General features: G+C 40.8%; 1 protein-coding gene and 1 long non-coding RNA gene across 3 annotated transcripts in view; one reads left to right on the top strand and one right to left on the bottom strand.

Moving 5' to 3' along the window:
* cpne5b (copine Vb) overlaps positions 1-11349 on the bottom strand; it is a 124648-nt gene extending 113299 nt beyond the window's left edge. Inside the window, exons 1-2 of one of the 2 annotated variants that reach the window (XM_071494901.1) lie at positions 11209-11349; positions 10774-11046 (exon numbers count right to left, since the gene is read on the bottom strand). In XM_071494901.1, coding sequence (XP_071351002.1) covers positions 10774-10892 — 119 coding nt within the window. In that variant the 5' untranslated portion in view covers positions 10893-11046; positions 11209-11349. Of the gene's footprint in view, positions 1-10773 lie in introns of both variants that reach the window. The other variant, XM_071494902.1, reaches the window with a different exon arrangement.
* A 6426-nt stretch (positions 11350-17775) lies between these two features.
* LOC139630767 (uncharacterized) lies at positions 17776-19365 on the top strand. Its single transcript, XR_011693219.1, has 2 exons — positions 17776-17880; positions 17969-19365. It is a non-coding gene; the product is annotated as an uncharacterized lncRNA (long non-coding RNA).
* Positions 19366-22357: the final 2992 nt, after the last annotated feature.

The raw sequence follows: 22357 nt of genomic DNA, 5'->3' as shown, positions 1-22357 counted from the left end.
ACGGGTTCCTAGTTACAATGAAAAAGCTTCATCTTTCTAATTGCCAGGTGACGGTAGCCGTCCACAGCTGTGACTCACCTTCCTCAATAGCTCTGACTGAGAACTATTAAGCTCCCATTACTCCATCACATATGCCGAGGACAGATGCTTCTACTGCTGCACAGTGGGTGCAATTCACATAGCGTAAATGACTAATCATGCACCTGTCTTGTTTATCAAAAGGTTTTTATGCTCAGAGTTTTGATGTATTGTATTTTTTCAGGTTTTATCTTTATATTTCAGGTGAAAAAAAGGAAATCTTTTGCAGGTGATTTTGAGATGACTTTGGAGACAAGATATTCACCATTTGAAAACATGACACTATAATACCTCTGCTGGAAGAGGTTTTTATATGCAATTTCACACATATCACAAGTTCAAAGTACTAATAGTGATTTATTGCCGCACAGAGGCCAGAGCCAATCTGTTATTTAAAAGATTTAATGATGTGTGCATGTGGGTTTTTTTTTTTCACATTTACGACTTATCTGACTCAAGTACAGTATAAGCGTGTGCATATATCTGTCTCTTTGAGACCCTCGCTGTTCTAAGAGGACCTACAGCGCACTAAGAACTGAACAAAAACAAGCATAAAAACATCTGTCAGTTCAATATGTATCTCCTCATCCTTTACACGTGAGAAAATAGTAGTTTATCCTCAGGCTTTTGGTTATCACTCATTTGGAATTATCTCTAAACATTACACAGGTCATCCTATACAAATACATCTTGTGTTTTCTTCACAGGCTGCATTTATTTGCTGCGAGCTCCAATTATGCAATAACATAATAAGACTCTAGAGAGTCTGACAGCAGTCTCTCAGTCCAGCATAACTTTGATAAAATGCTTATCAGGGAGCAGAGACAAGCGAACGCCCTGGTCAGATGTTAATAATGGCTCCCCCAATGTGACAGATGACTCAGGTGAACTATGATTCCCCACATGAAGATCAAACTTATATTAAGACACAAAGTTCTGCCTTTCCCAGTAGGAACAGTATGTATGCAAATGTGATTTTGTCATGCAAGCAGATTTCAGTTTTTTTGTTTTGTTTGTTTTTGTTTTGTTTGTTTTTTTGTTTGTTTTTTGTTTTTTAAGCAATGTGTTATTCCAGCAGAGTGTTGCTTCGCACCAAGATTTGAAGTTGTTACATTATTAAATTATTTTCAACACCTTTCCCTACACAGCAGTTACACTCCCATATTGTTTCGTTTTCTCTTACATGTGGTCTTCATCCATCACATAAAAGCTGGCAGTAACATCCCTGATAGCATGGGGCTTGAAAACATGATAAAAGTTTGATGCCAAACTGAAGTGATAAAAAATGAAATAGAAACTACCCGGCTCAGTTTCACAAACAACACAACTTATTTGAAGATTGATCTTTTAGGTTGTCAAAAACAAAACAGTGCAGCTATATATCTATTAAATTATAGACCACAGTGAAAAGGTTCATGTCATTGTAGTCATATTTATGTTCCTCAGCTAAACTAAACTTGACTAGGCGTTCTGAGACTTCCACTTCTTCACAAGCAAACATCATATTTTATGGCACCAAACAGAGGCCACAGCCCTCTTTCCACAACTCTAACTTGTTTACTGGTCACACTCTGTTAAGCTATTTAGGGCAGAGAGAAAGAGAGAGCATGTTTAGGTCATCATCCACCTCCCCAGTCCTTCACTGATAAATTTGACTTTGTCTTCCCATGACTCCTCTGCTCTTGCCAGTCTGCCAGCAAGCCTGTCAGCCAGAGAGCACAGATCAAAGCCCCGTTTCAGCCTCTCAACCACTAAAGCCAGAATGACAGTGAGCCATCATTAACACTTGTGAAGAGTGTTACCCTTCTTCGTTTGGACTTAACATCACTTATGTTCAGTGGCTGTCGACCACAGCCTCAACAGACCTTGTTTGTATTCATGGAGATTCTCTCTCCCGGGCATAAGAGCTTTAAGATATGAGCTTGATACAAGTGCGGGATGGAAGAATTTGATGGCTACAGGAATGAGACAGTTCATTCTCAGCAGCAGAGTTGACACAGCTGATTACAGCCATTGCTGTGTGAAGACGCTGACAACTGAACAGTGCTGCTGTCAGGGTTGGAGGGGATTATTGGGTGTCGGGTGAGGAGTAACGGATAAAAATCTGCATCTTTTAGTGTCATGGTAATGTAAGCAAAAAAACCAAAAAAGAAGTCTTTCTGGGAGGATGACTTTTTGTCTCTTTTAAATTGATATAAAACAACTAGCTGAAGGAAAACATTTTTGAACTGCAGACATAGGCTCTTGGCATGTGCACATTTAATCTTTTCAGTATGACCACGGTCCTTTTTATTGATTTAGTGAAAGCATTAGTCACAGTCTGTCCATCAGTGTACGGAAAGCACTGAAGAAAACAGAGCAGTAACTCCCAAGGCATCACATACAGACCCCACATTTTTCCATGTGCAGGGTAGTCCAATAGACTTTCAATGTTCTCTGCTACATTCAAAGTTGATGCATGAGAGTCATGCAGACCACAGGGCATTATTATCATTTTGAAGTCACAGTGAACTCTTTATGAATGTTACCACTGCAGCCAAATATATGTAAGCCACGACACAGTCCTTCCTTAAACTTAAGTGCTTTTGTTGCCTTATCCTAACCACAGACAGGACTCTTGTGTGACAGTCATGCGCTATGTACATCCACCATCCACCACAACCAATCCACTGCTATTAATAAATGTAGCACTTCATTCATTCTTTCAAAACACATTGAAAAATGACTAACAGGCTCCTGACCAAGCTTCCGTATGTCACAACTTGGGAATGAGAATGTGTTGAAAAAAAGGAATTCACAAAGGCAGAAAGCATCATTGAATTTTGAAAGATATTAAATGCTGCTCAGAAATTATGTTTGCTGCACTCGTCCAAGCTTGAGTAAGACAAAGGGCAGAAAATAATTGATTGGTTCTGCTAGGTCAGGAGAAAAGAGTGTTTCATGCTGTAATGGCATCCCAGTGTATCTTTGTATGCAAACAGCACCACAAAGACACATCAACATACAATATGCTTTCTGTAGATCAATGCCGTCTTGCAGGCAGAAACTGAAAAAAAAAATGCTTTGTAAGCAGAAACAACTACTCTGATGCATATTTAATAGGCACTGCTTCTAAGCTTCATAAACTCTTTTAATTTGTCTTCCAAATGGACCACATTGCTGTGGCAAACTGCTACTTTCCAAAACAGCCTTAACACACACACCCGTGCTGCTGTCCACTGGTTTATCTGCAGAAAGAGATACCAGCAAAGCAGAAAAGGAGAAATAGAAAGGCTGTGAGCTGCTATCACCAGGTTTTGTGTAATGCCCCCCAAGAGGCAAGGTCTGTATAGGAGAAGGTTGGAGTCAGAGAGAAGCATCAGTGTTGCAGGTGTTACTCCATCTTAATAATACTGCAATTTATACAGAGTTCACTTTGAGAAGTGAAAGGGTACGCGGCCTCAACAAGAATAAATGGCATGTTTTAAATTGGATATATTTGTTCTCCCTTATGGCTTTATCCATGAAAGGAAGAATTGTTTTTTTACTTCTGCATCTCTGTTTTGTCTTTTTAGGTCTTTCAGGTCTTTTTTAAAAATTATTTTTACTCTTCTTTACACTTTTTTATTTTTATTTCTATTTATTTATTTTTTGTCTAATCTGTTTGCTCCTAACCAAGATGGTTTAACTAGCATTTCCAATAAAATATTTTGATAGAATGTTATAGCTTCATTTCAGAGTTTTTGAAAGCCATTCTTTCCACCGCTAAACCTGATTATCAAATCAATAGATTAGCCACGATTGGATATATCAGCAGCAGAGTTTCCAACATGCTTGATTGTCACTCTGTATCTAAAGAATAGGAAGGTTCATCTTTCTTTCTTTTCTAAAAGCAAAAATAAAACCAAAACTGTTGGGAAAAGATTAACACTTTGTTTATAGGTAAGTAAGGTGTTCACATTAGCATGCCAGGCTAATTAACTTACTAGGCTACCTAAAGTAGTAGCCTGATAATACTTCCCAGGCTGAGGAGTATGATAAGCTGACTACATTATGTTGTTTGGCCATAGGTTACATAAGGAAATGCCCCCTCTAAGACTGGCAGACTGCATGCTAGCCAGTCCTATATAATCAAACTACAGTTTGGGACAGCATTAAAGCTTCTGTCCTTTTTTTTTTAGAGATGTTTATCCGATATGTTTGACAAAATTAGCCGAGTATGTTTCTTTAGTTTGATAGAATCTAAATCAGGGGTCATCAACTACATTTGTGGAAGGGCCAGAATCTTTCTCGGCAGACACTGTGGGGGCCAGACTTTAAAATAAAATTAAATTAAATTTACATTTTGGCCTCATTAATGTATTGTTGTTTTGATATTTTAATTTTCTTACAAAATTGATGTCATTTTTTAGCCTTTATCAGTCAGGCTCCTATCACCTATGCCGCTGCCTGCCACCAGGGGTGATAGAGATATTTTGCCTTGATATTTGTGGGGCTATCATGTCCATTACTGGAAAAAAAAATGATGCGTTTTGGAACAAACTTGATTGGTTCAAGGCAGATTTGTTGTCAATGACGCTGCTGTGGCAACTTCACAGAGAAGATGAAGAAGATGAAGGAGGAGAACTCGATCTCAATTGCTTTTTGGGTTGCTTGAATAGCAGGGATTTTTTTTTTTTAAAGGATACCCTAAATACCACAAGAGATTTTCTTTTTCCTCCTCACAATTCCGGAATTCAATCGCGGGCCGGATAGGAAGCTTTGGCGGGCCGGATACGGCCCGCGGGCCGCCAGTTGACGATCACTGATCTAAATAATAACTGTCTGATCTTAATTTTTCTGTATTCTATTATACTAGAACTTACTGGCTCTACTCTGCAGTATTAGAAAAATCTTTACAGCTTTATTTCAATGTCTTTTATCTACATGGATCACTAATAGGTGACATTTTGACTTGAATTTGTCAAATTTAGCCCAGGTTTTTTGCTGCAGCATTACTTGACCCAGAATTATCATGACATCAAAATTTCAGACAGTTGGTTTCCAACCAACCCACACTTCATTAGATAGCTAGCTACAGCAGAAGTGATAGTTATCACTTATGTCAACTGTGGCACATTAAAAGGATCACATGTTTAAAAAACTACTACAAATCTTGAAGGACAAACTTGCCATAAACTGCACAGGCTACGTGCTGTGCAAGAACAGGAAGCTTGACATGAAAGTAATAATAGTATAGTGCTGCGTTCACAACTTGTTTCCACTGCCCTAGCATGGCCAAAAAAAAAAAAATCAGTCATTGCAGGTTTAGGTTGCGCTTTCCCTTTAACACCTGGGGGTTTATTTTGAAAAGTTTATAATACTTATTTCCTCTCATTTACTGCTTGCTCACATTTCACAGAAATGTTGCATCACATAAATGACCGAGACTCTCCTGCAGTCCCTGAGCTGTTGGTGGTAATAACACTAAATCTCTCTCTCTGTAGGTCCTTATTTTCTCTCTAAACATACCGGTCTCTTATTTGCATTTCTTAATGAGTTCACTTCCCTGGCCTTTAGTTACTGTGCACTGACGAGCATGCCCACCTCAGTGTTTTCTCATCTCTGTCCTCTCAGTCTTTGTTTATCTGCTCTCTCACCATGCACACCAGCTTTTTTCCTCTCTCCCTGCCTCTATCTCTCTCTCCACACCTAATTTCCCCTAACCAGCTAAAGTCAGTTAGGCTGTGTGATATCAGGCAGTGTGCCCAGTCTGTTGTGCGACAAAATTACCATCCGCATGTGTGTGAGAGAGGGAGAGAGAGACACACAAAAAGGTTTATCATGCTTTTGGTTTTGGGTGGGTCATCTGCAAGATAATTATGTTGTGATTTGCAAAGCTGAGTTCATGTTTTATCCACCATATTCTGTTTATGGTTCATTGGCTTTGATGATGCTTGTGGTGCAGCACATACTCACACCCAAAGTGCTCAAACCTAGAATGAGCAAGGGATGATAAGCGTCAGATAAGCGTTGGTGTCGGATATCCCTTGGGCTTTTCTATATCGTTGTGTGATGCTTTCATATCTGTCCCAGATCCAGACAAGAGCCTATCAGATGGTGGCACCGGGGTTCTCATGAGCACAAATCAAATGTAGACCATCCAGACATTTAGCAGAGGAATTTAATCACAGCAATATATGCAATGCCTGCACTCGGGAAACAAGCTGAGAAATCCCACATCCCCACTAATTATCACTAACTAAAGTTACTGGATAGAATAAAAATTCAGCAGTTACAAGATCCATCTTCATTTTATTGAAGCTCTTAGATTAGGTGTCACTCTCAAGAAAAGGACAATCCATTGATAGTGTGATTGGTTCTCTTCACTCTGCATTCAGTCAATGTGAACTTTGACCAGTTGCTTGTTGTCACCCATCAGCCCACTGCACATACACGTAAGGGCTGAGATCCATTCAACAATATTCTTTTTAACACCAAATTTCCAAAAGTGCGTCTCCTGCCACAGTTTAAAACCAGTTCCAGATTAAGCCATTTAATAGCTGGTGTAAATCTCTTTCATTAGCAAGGGGCTGTGAGAGCAGAAGCCTTAGTTAACCATTGATTTTGATTTAAACTGCCTGGTCCAACCAAGCCCCAGGCTGTGCCTCTCAGTTATTTCATTATATTGAAATCACAGAGCAAAGGATCAGTTTTTCTGAAAAAGAAATACCTGGCAATATCTGAACAAGTCAGAGGATCATTTAACAAAACTCACCTCCATTTTAAGGTTATCTTTTCTGAACCTTCAAACAGGTCATCCATAATCATATGGATGAAAAAATATTCAAAAAATGTTTAGCTTGTTTTCCAAGTTGCGATCTGGAGAATGTCATTCTCTAAATTGCATAACTCCTTGATAAATTTGTATGATGTAACAAATATGTAAATATTTTACTATAAGTTATAGTTCTTGATATTCATGTTACGTTCTATTGTTTTATGCACTCAGACAGCGGAGACCCCCACTAAGGTCAGACAACATATGCCAGATGTCTGAGAAAAAAATTTAATTTATAGTAAATGATCCAGATCTGCCCCATAATTTAATGGGTTCTTTCCCAGTGTGTTCAGTACAATTTGGTTCAGTACTTTCTGCATAATCCTGCTGACAAATAAACAGATATTTTGGTGAAAACATAACATCCTTGGTGGAGGTAATAATGCATGTATACATTTCTTGTGGTTGACAAAACGAGCAATGACATATCAAGAGTCATAAACTGGGAAACAGATGGAAAATCTTTTTCATCATGCAGCGGACAGAATATTTTCTCATCCAGATGGTTAGAAGAGTCTTTGGGGATTCTATAAAAACTTTCAGAACAATGGCAACTGTTGTCAAACGTCCTTCTGGGTTCTTCAAAGATCGTTGGGTATTTATTTTTCAGAAAAAACAGATGCTTAACTCTGTGACTCAAATGGAATGATATTTCAAGAGATGCACAAGTCAGGTGGAAGTGAAATACTGGCTTTAGAAACTAAGAAATTTAGTTGGTAAGCCTGTGGATTTCTTACATTAGCCATGCAGGCTCCACCTCACAGCAATACAGCAGCCAGAAATGCCAGGGGAGGTCATTGCTTATCAATACCACTCTCAGCAGCTGGTGCTCCTCCATTGACTGACCTGCTCTTCAATACACAAGCCAGGCAGTCTCTCCTCAGCTGACTGGAGAGACTGATAGATGGCTATGGACCACATTAGATACGTAAGTACTCCTTTATATTGTTTGAATTGATTGTAGCAGAAATGGGAGGACAGATGTGAATGGAACTGGAGAGACTGAGCAGAGGTCTGAACGGACGATTCTGACTGGAGTTTGTGGCTGTAAGATTTACACCTCCGCTTTCCTGTTCACATGCCAGTCGCACCCCTCTTCCTTTATTTCTCCCCCAGGAACTAGACCAATGATTGACAAGCCCCATGGGAGTGTAAACACCAGTTTAAGAAAAAGCACAGGTTTGATTTTTTTTTTTATTGCTGTTTCAAACTATTTCAGTGGCGTTTCTATTTCTGACACAGCTCCTGAAGGCTGAAGCTTTCCCACAAAACAAATGTGCTGGAAATGACGCACTGTGAGAAATGTGAACATGGTGACAGACGGATCCCAAGGACTGTCTGTTCATATAGAAAGTAGGGGTTGAGGTTAAGCAGCTAAAACCACTTGGTGAGGCTTCATCTCTTCCTGCATTGGCATCGAGGAGAATGCAGATCACTGATGCAGAATAACTCCATAAGAATATAATATTCATTAAACACTGTTTGCAACTTCCTGCCACCAAATCCATAAGTCTTCTTCCCTCCCCGACTGAAAGACAAACCAATTCCTATCATTTCCCCCCATTTTACTGATCAAGCGCCCACCTACCCCCCTCCGTGTGTCATTGGTCCTGGTAATAATACGTTGTCAAAAGCAGGGGGTGTAGCCTGTAATAAGGGGTATTAACCCAGAGGGAACAGCTATCATCATGATTTGGAGGTTTTAGAGCGTACATGTACTGTACATGGTGACAAAGGGAGAAAGGCAAAGAAGACCCAACAGGGAGCCTCTTATCTTGAATAGGAATCTGACTCACAGAACGTCTGTACAAAGGATTTAAAGGATTTGTGAGGCCTTGAACTGCTATTACAAGTGTTTGAATGTGACAGAAAGATTTAACTGCTGATTTATTCTGCTTCAGGAGGGACTAATACAGTAGCCCAGTATTAAATATTTATTATAACTCCATATGAACTGAAGTGTATGTGGGAAAATTGGAGGTAAGGTTATAAGAGCAACCTTTTTGTGCACTTCAGAAGTCTGTATAGCTCATTAGGCCACATCTCAAGCATGATCACGGTGAACCCACCCCCTAATCAGTAAGCTTGTTCACAGCATGTCACATACATATTCCATACAATCTGCATCATAATTACATTGAGCGTGTGAATGGGGCATGCATCAAATGTATGCTTTCCTAGATGAAATGAACTCTCAGCCTCTCCTGCTCTTATTCTCTCTGGCACACACAATCTCTCTCTCTCTCACACACACACACACACACACACACACACAGAAAAGTGGCAAAGTGGCAGTGAAGCAGAAGGGCAAAGTATCGCCCCTCCCCATTCGAATACTGATTCCTTCTCCCCAAACTCCTTTCTGGTTGGAGGCATCTGCACCACTACCCTCTTTTTCCAACACGCACACACACACACACACACACATACGTGTTGAGTGAGGAATCATTTGCATAAATGCATGGGGTTGTCATAATAGGACTGATCATTTACCTGAATGGTGCTTAATTGCGCGACAGTGAGGCATTTCATCCCAACTGCCTCATCGTTACGAGCTGAAAAACCCCAAATCCAAAACCATGCAACTACCACACTTTGCTAACCGTCCTTTCTCTACCTAAAATGTGTTCCACACCATCGCCCACCATTTCCTCCACAAGCCAGCAAACTATTGTTAGTGCAGTAAATTGAAACACACTCCTTCCTTGCCAGGGCTTTTTCCTTTTTTTTTTCTTAACTCTTAGCTGAGAGATGTGGCAGTGAGCTTCTCTGAACGCCAGAGAGCCCATCAATAATGCACACACAGCTTGTTATAGCTCAAACTCACTCTGCTTCGATGGCTCACCAGCCTAAAACCCAGCATCAAAGACCAGGGAGATGTGCGTGTCTGTGTGTGTGTGTACGTGTTTTTTTTTTCCCCCTGGGTGTGTGTGTTGGTCAATGTCTAAGCCTTGACTTCAAAACCTTTCCTAATGGGAAGAGGTGTGACTGTTTATTCTCACTGAACTCGCACTGTATATGGAGATTGGTTTGGTGGATTTCCTCAACACTTTTCTTGAGAAGGACATACCTTTGTACTGAAAAAAACAATAAAGAATGAGACTAAGATCGAGGCCAGGGACACAGGCACTTTGTGAATATGATGTAAACCTCTGAATCTTTAACATCCACTACTTGGTGAGGAATGCAGGAGAGGGAGGGAGGAGGCTGAAAGCAACCGTGCGCTTCAATGTGAAAGAGGTTTCTGCTTGGAGTGATGTTGGAGCCAGATATGCGTCTAATAGCCTGGGCTGGCGTATAACCACAAAGGAGAAAAACAAACTAACTTCAATCAGGTTGCTCGAAACCCTAGCTTCTTACATCATGTGTCTTCTTTGGACACAATTTTGACACTTCGAACATAAGAGGGAGTTATACTGCATTACACACTCTAAATATTAGTTTGCCTCCATAACAGGTTTTCTAATAATAAGAGCTCGCATCTTTTTCCCTTTTATATCTGTCAACAGTTGCTGTAAAACGCCTGCATGCATGAATCAATGCCAAACCGTGCACATCGTCTCTCAGAAATGCACACACATCAACCGTTTGAGCAAAAAAACACACACAAAGCTTTCTGTAAAGAGCCTTGCTGAAAAGATTAGATTTACTTCATATAACAAGGAAAAACAAAGCGCCTGCCCTCACCCAGAATCCGCTGCTCTCGCCCCCAACATAACGTTTGTAGCGTTTATTAATAAGTTGCATCTGTCATAACACAGTCTCACTGAACAAGCCTAACTAAACCCCACAGAAAGGGTGGGGCGCTGTCACAACTTTTCCAGCAGGCAGTCTTCAGACCGAACTTTCCTGACCGCCGGACGCGCTCTCCGCGCTCTGCGGACGCTTCAACTCACCTGCAGGAGACAGTGATCTCTACTTTGGTGGCGGGGATGTTGCCGGTGATCGGGTCGAAGTCGTACACCGATGACATGTCCTCCAGCTTGTCCATAACGTCTCCCTCCATCATCTCCATCGCCAGAGCTTGGGGTGGCTCGGGTCTGATCCGAGAGGCGCACAGCCTGGCCCCGACGGAGCGCGTCGAGTCTCCGGTGACTCCACAGACCAGATCAGAGACCAGACGGCCTCCGGTCCGACCGGGTGAGGCAGCCACTTCACAAATGTTGAAGCTGGAGAAGAGGGAGGGGGGGGGGGGAGGAGCACTGAGTGAGTGGACACCTGCACAAGGCAGAGGCGCACTAGGTTAACTGTCCATGCAGCATGAGAAGAAGAAAAAAAAAAAAAGAGAAAAGATGCGGGGACAGTAAATGAGATTACTGTTGCGCCCTCACCGAGCGGCTGCACATCACATGGAGAGGTGGACCGCTCTCTGCGCTTTGTCTTCAGTCTGTGCGCACGGCAGAGCGTGTGAAGAGAAAAGACTAGATACACTTAAACCCACCCATCCTCCTCCCACACTGAATTACACTCAAGTGCTGGCAACCCTGCCCATGCCCCAGTGCTGCTGCTGTCACCCTGCAACATCCTCTGTGTGGGATTCACTGACAGAGAGAAAGAGAGAGAGAGAGCGAAAGAGAGAGGGGGGGGGGGGGGGGGGGGGGGTGCGAGTGAGTGTCTCATGGTAATGGGATTACGCACTGATGCTATTTAATATTGAAGACTTTGTTTGAAGTGTGGCAGAAACATCCGGGTGGAAACATTCATAAAGATGAAATAAAGATCAGCTTGTCATAATGTTGCCGAGCAGTGGTTCCAAACCTGGTGGTCGGGACCCCCCCAGTGGGTCGCTGAATAAACCGAAGGGGTCTCAAGACGGATAACAGGATATGAAAGTTGAAAAACATATTTCCCAGATTCTTAACATTTTCTTCAAGGCTTATTGGATCGTTTTTCTAGTCTATCTAGGTGGAATAATTGCTTGAACTGCTCTCATCCTATGGCAAGAGGTCTGAAGTAGTAACTTTGTTTCAGTTGGACACAAGCCAAAAAAGTTTGGAAACTGCTGCTCTGGAGCTACTTTGGCTGGGGAAAAAAAGAAAAGTTTTCAGCACTACAGCACTGGACAGCTCCCAGAACAAACCATTCAGCTCAGTAATGGTGAAAAAACACAGCAGACAGGTTTTAATAAACTCCTTCAGCCTGTATACTCACTGAGCAGTGATTGTACATTCTACCAAAGATGTTCAATCCAAATGGATTTTGAATTAAAGTTATAAATAGGTCAAAACTATTTTTCCACCCCAATTGTCTGGAGTTTTCTGTGGTGGAAGAGGAATACACAGGACATTTCAAGAAATGCAGTTACCAATTAAAATGTGTTCATGCTGGCTGATTTAAAATCAATATTAATTACAGGCAGGGAATTACATAGAGATTTAATGGCGACCATCCATCATTAGCCTGTTGTATGCAGCTAAGACCTGCCCTGTAAACCACATTGTAATGAATATGCTAAACTGGTGCAGCTGCCTGCCAAGAAAGTGATGGGTATGTCATTTTTGGATAAGTATGGCTTATATATATATATGGTGTGTGTGTGTGTGTGTGTGTGTTATTCTCTCTCCATTCCCTCACTGTGGTATCTCACATGGTCTAACACTCCACATCTCTCTCTCTCTCTCTCTCTCTCTCTCTCTCTCTCTCTCTCTTTGTCTCTTTTTTTTCTTTTTCTCATGGATAAAGCAAGGACTTACACACATATATGAAATGTACGTAAACACTAGTAGTCATGAATAAACCATTAACCAGCTGTTTCCTGTACACTACTGGTTGCATCTGGAGAGAAATCACTTTTTATCAACTCGTAAAACTACAGTTGTCACTTTTTGCTCAACATGCAAACAGAGACATCAGTTTTCCTGTCTGCAGCTCTGTCTCTCTCTTTCCCTCTTACTCACTCTCACATGCACATCACACACACAGGGACGCACGCAGCTATAAACCATTTTACCTCCTTTCATAAATGGGTGCAGAAGCACACAGCTCTTTCCTGCATAGAGCACCTAGCGTCTGGATTCTGGAAATCAATTTACCCCGGCACAGGCTGCTTCTGCCCACACAACCCTCCAGCTGAGGATCAAGAACACACACACACACACACACACATACACATAATCTTGCTTTCAGACATATGCACCAATGAGCACATATAAATACAAATCATTTTCTCATATGTCATATAACCACCCATAAACAGAGATAAAGAGGCACGCACTTCTACATCTACACACCCCCTTTTCACTTCAGGATGATTCATGTATTTTAAGGGCTGGCTGTTTAGTGTGGGTGAGCACGTTATTGCAGATGTTCCAAGGAGTGGGTTGGCAGGAGCAGGGCCAGAGGACAAAAAAAAAAGAAAAAAAACAAGAGAAAGGGGAGGAAGATGACCCACAACAGCTATTTTGCCTTAAGAAGTAGCCCATGGTATCAGAAATGTAAGAATGAAAGTATTTTACACATATTCCCTCAAGCTGAGATGCCAGATTACAAGTGCAAAGGTTCTGTAGGGGGGGCACAGTTGTAACCAAGTAATGTATTTTGCCCCCTGAATATTGATAAACAGCATTTTTTAAATTATGTAATATTGTAGGCCTCTGTTATCTCCTCACAGAGCACACTTCTTCCTGTTACTGTCATGTCAAGTAACATTATATTAACCCCGAGGGATAAAACAATATTGATTTTTACACCATTAGGGTTAATGATGTTACTTTTAAGCAAAGACATCAGCTTGTTAACAAACAGCCCTCTAATCAACTGTTGAGAATTCAGAATAATTAACACAGAAGAATTAACACTTATTAATGGACCAAAGATGGATTCAGATATATTCACTTTCATTTTGTCTGGCAACATCAAATGGATCTACGCAAAATTGCCGGCAGACTAAAGTGTATATGTCTATATCTGTTCTGTGATAAACAAAAAATAATAAAACTGTTGGAGAGAACTTTTTAGATTGTGAGAGGTGATGAATTACACAAAGCTGGTGTCAGTTCCTCAGAAACAAAAACTGTGTCATGCCTATTTTTTAATGTCTTAAGGTGACCACCTGCTAAACGATCAATAACAAAAGCCTACAAAACGCTGGATGTTTTCCTTTAAATGCTACTGCCATCCAATTGCGATGGACCAGGAGGTGGTCAATGCTTTGCACTGCTGGTGACATTAATAACACCATAGGGGATTCAAATGTCCCTTTTCCTCCTTCTCCGTCCTATTCTCTCAGCTTCCTGCAGTTTCCTAAGCACTAATTACTGTGTTTATGCTTACTTGCGTCATGCTGTCCAAAAATATCGCCTTTCTGGAAGCAATTATACAAAAACAGACAAATGCTCTGTCAAGCTAGTGAAGCTCCTTACAACAAAATGTGTGATTTTTTTCAACCTTGAAAATAAAAACAATTGTTTACTCCTCATTCTTCAATTGTTTTAAGATTATTTCAAAAAGAAACATAAAATCCCTTCATTATTACGTTTTGGATGTCCAACCTCAGGCCTGTTCCTAAATACAGGAAGTGGTCAGCAAACACTACTTCACTGGGTTATCTATTGGTATTTTCAGCTGGCCTGTGACGCACGCGTTTAAATGCAGTCTTCTTCAAACTTGACATCAGCTAACTACATCTTTATCAAATCAAATATTGTGGCTGCCAGTGGAGGTAATGAAAAGGATCAGTAGGTTGATGGTACAGTTGCCTGTTCCTTCTAATGCATTGCATTTCTTAAGGAAAACTATTACCATTTTGGTATTTGGTGTTCATCTTATTCTCATTTGTAAGTGGCCAAATCCAGATGACATAATTTCATGCTATTTCCAGCGCACTATCAATATAATCATACAACATTAAATGTACTCCATCTAAAATATCACTGGTTAGTTTCTGATTTTGGTGTCACTACTTCATAGTCAAGGTGCAAAGGCATTTCGACTCTGCATAGTAGAGGAAGAAAATATTAATTTCTCCAACAAAAGAAAGCTCAAAACCCACAATGCACTACAGCCTGAAGTACTGTAATACTGGATCTTAGATGAAGAGTTTAATTAGTTTTTCTCAAAATCTTCATTTTCAGTATTCAGTTGGTGTTTTCAAAGGTGTTTTTATGAAATGTAGGAAATCTCTAACTGAACAAGGCATGCTGAAGCAAAGACAGTACAGACAAAGTCTCGTTTTACAATTATGAAGCACTGAGGCAAAAAATTCAACAATTGCCTTTTTCTTAATCTCCTGTGCATACGAGACCAACCATATCCAAGTCTAACAATAGAATATCGCTTTGGCTAATGCAGTAAATCCACAGTTTCAATTATAGGATGCAGAATTTGGGAATCCAAAACATCCCTCAAAAACAGTAGATGATGTGCTGAAAGCTCCGACTGCAAAAACTGTTTATCACTACAAACAACTCTCCATCAGAGAGCCTGACTAACGGCAGTGTGCACAAAACAGCACCATGACCAGACTTCCTAATGCACTTACTCTTAGGGAGCTTTTATTATTATTATTATTATTTGGTACATCTTAAGCTAACACCAGTGAGCTCTGATTCATGACAGAGCTGGATTTAATATGACCACTGAGACTTTGTGTTTCTCTCTGGGTTCCTCACTTGTACCCTGCAGAGAGTTTGGAGGTTTGATAAACCCCAGTTCAAAAGGGCCACATGTTCCCTCCCAGGGTGTAATCCTGCTCTGTGGCCCACTGGTTTAATCCAGAATCAAACCCCTCCTGAGGTGGCAAACATCTGTGAGAAACCTTCAATAAATGATTGCTCTGACATTGACAAACAAAGAGAAGGAGCCATAGATAGACACACACATATACAGTATTTACGGAAGGCCATTGCAGCCTGGGTGGCTGATTGACTGGCTAACGGCCCAGCGCTCCCTGAGGCTGCAGCAGCAGGGAGTCAAAGAACTGGACTCTGCATTAGAGCTACCAGCAATATAATAATAAAAATAACCACTTTTTCACTGAGCAGGTCGTCAGTAGATACACAGTCAAACTGATTTCAAACTTCTTGAGTCAACACTTGCAGCTGCCCTTAATCAGATGAGTAGTATCTAAAAGTTGTGATGGTATAGTAGTTTTTCTGCTGATATAAATGTTCTGAGTCCTCCAGGGAAGCTGCCTAGATGGTCTGCCTCTCAGTCTTTTCATTAATGAAGCATATGTTGAGTAGGTTTAGCTCTTTGCGAATAAGTGTATGTCATGGCTGAGTTTAAATGCTGAGAATAAAGTGAAAATGATGCTACCAGTGAGTAGCAAAGAACTCCCTACAGGCAAAGTTTCCCCCTGGGACTTTTTAAAAACATTCAGAGGGAGCACTCTGCTCTCTCTAGCTGCTCAATGTCAACACTCTGGGTGATGGCATAATTACACATGGCCTTTATTAAATTATTTTTGCCTCTGAAAGCCCCTTTGAGACTGTGGTTATAACCTTAATTAAATGAAGCAAAATTAAGTATGACTAATAGATAACATTACTTAGGTCTAATTTACTGTTTTGTTAGTTTAATTATCACATATCTTGTTGGACCAGCATCCTGTTTGTATGTCTCAAAAACAACAACAAATACTGATACTGTTACATTTGTAATACACTGCAGAAACAGATGTGATAGACTGGCAGCTTGTTAAAAGTGTCTGCTGCTGGGATAGTATCCTGCCGTTCTGTAACCTTCACCAGGATAAACAGCTCAGAAACTGGATGGATAGATGGGCAGATACTGAAAAGACACACTGCTAAAAATAATATTTTGAAGGATTTGACTTAAATGTTTCAAGCTTGATAACGCTCTATCGCCTGTACACTGAATATGAAGCTAGCAGCTGGTTATCTTAGCTTAGCATAAACACTGGAAGCAGAGGGAAAGAGCTAGCTTGAGTCTGTCCAAAGTTTATAAGGAATTCACCTCCAAGCACCTCTACAGCTACATCCTTGAGCTAATTCTGCGACTTCCTGGCTTAACCAAGAAATAACTGTATGTTTGCAATGGGCCATAAAAACACAACATTTGTTTTTATATTTTGGTTTTTCACTGAGCCCAGCCAAGAAATAGTTCCAGCATGTATAATTGCTCACTGTCTGTGAGCAAATGTTTAGCAGAGCCAGGCTTTGCTGCTTCCTCTTGCTTTATGCTAAGCTAGGCTAATCATCTCCTGGTTCTAGCCTCACATTTGATGTACAGACACGAGAGTGGTATGAATCACCTCATCTAACTCTGGGCAAGAAAGCAAACAAGTGTGTTGCTTAAAAGCTATTCCAAGTCTTCATGAAACATTACTCTAGAGTCTAGAAGGGTTAATGCCCTAAAACACACAGGTCAGCAACTTAAACTGGAGCTATTGGTAGCATGCATGATATATAAAAAGCCAAAAGTCACTGAAACTCTAGCCACCAGCAAAAATGAATGAATAAAGAAGCTCTTCCATTATTTGTGGGGGCTGCAAATTTACTACAGTTTGATTTTATTGCATTTTTATTTGTGTTTGTAGCTCAAAGTACAAGTATTCATGAGTGTATCAGCTGTAAATCTCACTGGATACCCACCGCTCAATGAAAGCCTGCATCCTTTTATCTTCCCACTGATACTGACCTGTGATGTGACAGTCAAGAATATTTTTCTCTCTCATGTGTTTGATGGCACTTATTTCAGACCAAAACAAAGGTACAAAATAAATAGTCCATTCTCAATAAGAGATGCGATGTGGCTGAAGAACGTAATACATTTGTGACATATCATTTAACTGACAGAAGCACTTGACTTGACATTATATGAGGAATGCTAGAAGAATGTCAAAAAGGGTGTTTTGTTATAAGACACCAGATTGTGTTTTTAAGGTAACAACTGTCAAGTGCCCTGATAAGGAGCAGTCAGTGGATAATGTTTGACAGGACTGCTGTGGTGAAGGATCAAAGGTCCAAGTCTGTTCTGCCCCGTCAGATCCACCTTCACACTTCAGAGAGAATTCTGGCTGAGACTGTGTAAATCTGATTCAGGTGAGTGTGTCTCTGAAAATATTCTCAGTCAATACTTAAGTGGATCTTACAAACTAGTTTCCAACATGTGTACATGTTAAATCCAAAGGCTTTCCAGTGCTTGGGAGCGCCTCATCCTCAGCGTCATGGTGGAACTAGCCTTCTACCCAGCCGTGGCTCTCATATATTTTTTTGGAGTCATGAAAGCAACGCAGGATGATCGGGTGGAGCTGGATGACCGAGCGTCGATGAATGTGTTCTTATTGTTCGTTTTGGTACAGCCGCTGTGTCTGGTATTGGGAGGATACACGGGCATGGCTACATACCTCCTCACATCTCTGGTTTCCTACCACTTCCTTCCCTGGAGGAAGACAAAACAGCCTGCAAAGGGAAAAGAATCAAAGAAGAAGACAAAGTGAGAACAAGGAATGTATAATGTGTGGCGATAAAGAGAAACTGGTTTCAGGTTGCGAAAGATAAAATTATTTATGTAAAAAATGAGCATGTGATGTAAAAATCTTTTTTTAAATGAATAAATAAATGTGTCACTACATTGCTAAACCAAACTTTAGTTATTCAATCTGTTTCCATAAATCATTTGCAGTTGTAAAAATCTGTGAGGAAGTACTTTAACACAGCACATTCAGTCCTCTTCTGCAGAGGAAATGACTCATTTTATGATTCCTGATGCAGACATAGGGTTTATTTTAAACAAAAACAAATGGATCACTCTGAAGCTTCCATTAGAAAGAAATATCCAACCTGACATGGGCGACCTGACTAGCAGAACACTGACAAATACAAAAAAAAAGGCCAATAATCTCTAGACCAAAACTAGCATGTGATTCAACATTATCCTTCCAAAATAAAAGCAAATAATTGTGTTTTGCAAAATATGAACCTATTCCTTTAAGTGGCGATCAAAAGCCTGGACTCTGATATGAAAGCACATTGGAGTGTGTGAAGTTATTCAGTGACTGGTGAGAAAGAACTGACTGCCTCTTCTCATCCTTGACATTACATTGAATGACTGCATGAGTTTCAATATAGAGTCATGTCTAACTCTCTGGATACCTCACTGAACACAAATGTGACATATCTTTGAATAAATCCCCATCCCCATGCCCCAATCCCCGCCACCCACACACACACACACACACACACACACACACACACACACACACAGACAAAACATAATTAATATTATTCTAACACTTCAGCAGCATTGTGTTTTTTAATTATCCACCCATGGTCATGAATGACTATGTGTCCCTCTGATGTGGCCAAGCCTGGTAGCCTGATGTGTGCGTGTGTGTGGTGTGTGTAAAACTGGATTCAAAGAGAGAGTGTATGATGGGATTAGACTGTGCTGTTTGGTTGATAGTCCGAGGCTTTGTGCAGCAGTCGTGCAGATGCTTGCTGTGTGTATCAGAGAAACAGTGGGAGCTTTTTTTTTTTGGAAGATGTTTATTACTTTCCTCACCATTAAAATCCTCTTTGAACCCATGTTGTATGAAGTCTTTTCGAAGCTCTGAATGTGTTTCTGTTTCTCACTGTTTCTCCTTTCTCCTTTTTTTCTTCCTTTAAGTGTGAATTTATGTAGGGTAAATAAAGTGATAATCTTTAGTGTCAAATATTCTAATTAGAAAAGGTTGTATTTCCACTATTATTAGCCTCTGTATCTGCTTTCACGGTTGTAACTCTCCATGAGAAAACTCTTCATGTTTGTTCCATCTCTTATATAAGATATATACACTATATTGCCAAAAGTATTCACTCACCCATCCAAATAATTGAAATCAGGTGTTCCAATCACCTCCATGGCCACAGGTGTATAAAATCAAGCACCTAGGCATGCAGACTGTTTCTACAAACATTTGTGAAAGAATGGGTCGCTCTCAGGAGCTCAGTGAATTCCAGCGTGGTACTGTGATAGATGCCACCTGTGCAACAAGCCCAGTCGTGAAATTTCCTCGCTCCTAAATATCCCACAGTCAACTGTCGGCGGTATTATGACAAAGTGGAAGCGATTGGGAACGACAGCAACTCAGCCACGAAGTGGTAGGCCACGTAAACTCAGGGGTCAGCGGATGCTGAGGCGCATAGTGCGCAGAGGTCGCCAATTTTCTGCGGAGTCAATCGCTACAGACCTCCAAACTTCATGTGGCCTTCAGATTAGCTCAAGAACAGTGCGTAGAGAGCTTCATGGAATGGGTTTCCATGGCCGAGGAGCTGCATCCAAGTCATACATCACCAAGTGCAATGCAAAGCATCGGATGCAGTGGTGTAAAGCACGCCGCCACTGGTCTCTAGAGCAGTGGAGACGTGTTCTCTGAAGGGATGAATTGCACCTCTTCATTTGGCAATCTGATGGACGAGTCTGGGTTTGGCAGTTGCCAGGAGAACGGTACTTGTCTGACTACATTGTGTCAAGTGTAAAGTTTGGTGGAGGGGGGGTTATGGTGTGGGGTTGTTTTTCAGGAGCTGGGCCTGGCCCCTTACTTCCAGTGAAAGGAACTCTGAATGCTTCAGCATACCAAGAGATTTTGGACAATTCCATGTTCCCAACTTTGTGGGAACAATTTGGAGATGACCCCTTCCTCTTCCAACATGACTGTGCACCAGTGCAGAAAGCAAGGTCCATAAAGAGATGGATGAGAGAGTGTGGTGTGAATGAACTTGACTGTCCTGCACATAGTCCTGACCTCAACCTGATAAAACACCTTTGGATTAGAGCGAAGACTGAGAGCCAGGCCTTCTTGTCCAACATCAGTGTGTGCCCTCACAAATGCGCTTCTGGAAGAATGGTCACCAATTCCCATAAACATACTCCTGAACCTTGTGGATAGCCTTCCCAGAAGAGTTGAAGCTGTTATAGCTGCAAAGGGTGGACAGACGTCATATTAAACCCTATGGTTTAAGAATGGGATGTCACTTAAGTTCATATGCGAGTCAAAGCAGGTGAGCGAATATTTTTGGCAATATAGTCTGTGTGAAGTATGTTACATCAGTGATTTTTATTTATTGCCTTTATCTATTGGATTCTTCTTTCAGTCAGTCCTTGTAGCTGAATTACATCTGCCAGTTTTTCTTTATCTATCGGTCTCAGACTGTATAGATCCATCTAAATCCTTTTCTGCATTCAAGTCTGCATTTAAGTTTGCAATTATCAGTGAAATAGTCATTATCAGTAATAATCAGTAAAATAAAATTGCACTCTAATATTCTTACAGGATAAATTCTATCCAGGACTTCACTGTGGTTAAACAAGTTCGAGGCAATGATCAAAAATTAGATGATGGGCTGAAGTGCAGGTATATGACTAACTGCCCTTGCCACTCTGCTTTGGGTATGTTTTTACCTTCCACATTATAATCTTTTCATTTTACAGTGAACTTGTTAGCAAATAGTTGTTTGTTTACACATCCAGCCTGGGCAGCATTAGCATTCATTTGGGGTTTTGTTTGTGTCAACCTGATGAATGTAAGTCCAATATTTGCTCTGTCTACCTCTGTGTTGCTCTCCATGAACTCCTAAGGGAAATATCTGGCTGTTTAGCAGCTTAACTAAATTACACAACACTATCTTCAGCAGCTTGATGCTAACTTTGCCTGTCTGTCATTTAATGCTGGGCAGATATTAGTATTCAGTGGGTTTTATCTTTTTTTGTTTAAAACAGCTGCCTGCATGTGGAAACAATGGTCATGAGAGCAGTGAGAGTGAATCATAACAGTGAAGCTGCGACCAAGAAATAAAAACAATGAGCTGAAAGACAATAAAATGCTCTGTAGAGCTAAGAGAAACAAGTGTCAGTGGTTTCATCAATGGCATCACCAGTCACATACATACAGTATTTGATTTATTGTTCATATAAAAAATGTGGATTATAGTAGCTTTAAACATACTTTGGTTCTAAATATAAAATATGGGAATATTTCATGAGAATCCATAGCTAGCACCTCTGTGAGGTTGTAAAACTGCTAACATCAGCCTGCTAACATGAGATCCCCAGATAGCAAAATAAATCCGGCTCATATGTGGGCCGCATGCTTGGTTGAGCATATGTCCGGTTCCAGTGCTCGAATCTGGCCCATGTACAAAATAATTCTACATACACATTCCACAACTGGACCAATTCTGGCACACACAGAGAAAATTGTGTGGCTGTCAGACAATACCGAAGGATAATAGCTGAGCCCAGTTGCATATGGGCCAGACTTGGGCCGAGGGCCCAGACATATGTTGGGCCAGAAGTTTCATTTTGCTGTCTATGACAATGCTGACACGCTGTAATGTTTACCAGGTTCAACATAATCAGTTTCACATGTATGCTAGCTTTTGCTACCTGATTTTGGCACAAGAAGAGAAGTCAGGGGATCACCAAAGTTATTGCAGTGTGCACTAAATTTCATGACAATCCATCCTCCAGTATTCAGCAACAGATTTCTGTCTGCGCCTGACTAACCCACTCGCCATACTTGTGAGATTGGAGGTAAAT

Source organism: Trachinotus anak, unplaced genomic scaffold, assembly GCF_046630095.1.
Source record: "Trachinotus anak isolate AG129_WGS33_773 ecotype Australia unplaced genomic scaffold, CSIRO_AGI_Tana_v1 ptg000013l, whole genome shotgun sequence".
In the NCBI taxonomy this organism is placed as follows: Eukaryota; Metazoa; Chordata; class Actinopteri; order Carangiformes; family Carangidae; genus Trachinotus; species Trachinotus anak.
The sequence above is the reverse complement of the archived record's forward strand: the minus strand, read 5'-3'. Positions and strand labels throughout refer to the sequence as shown.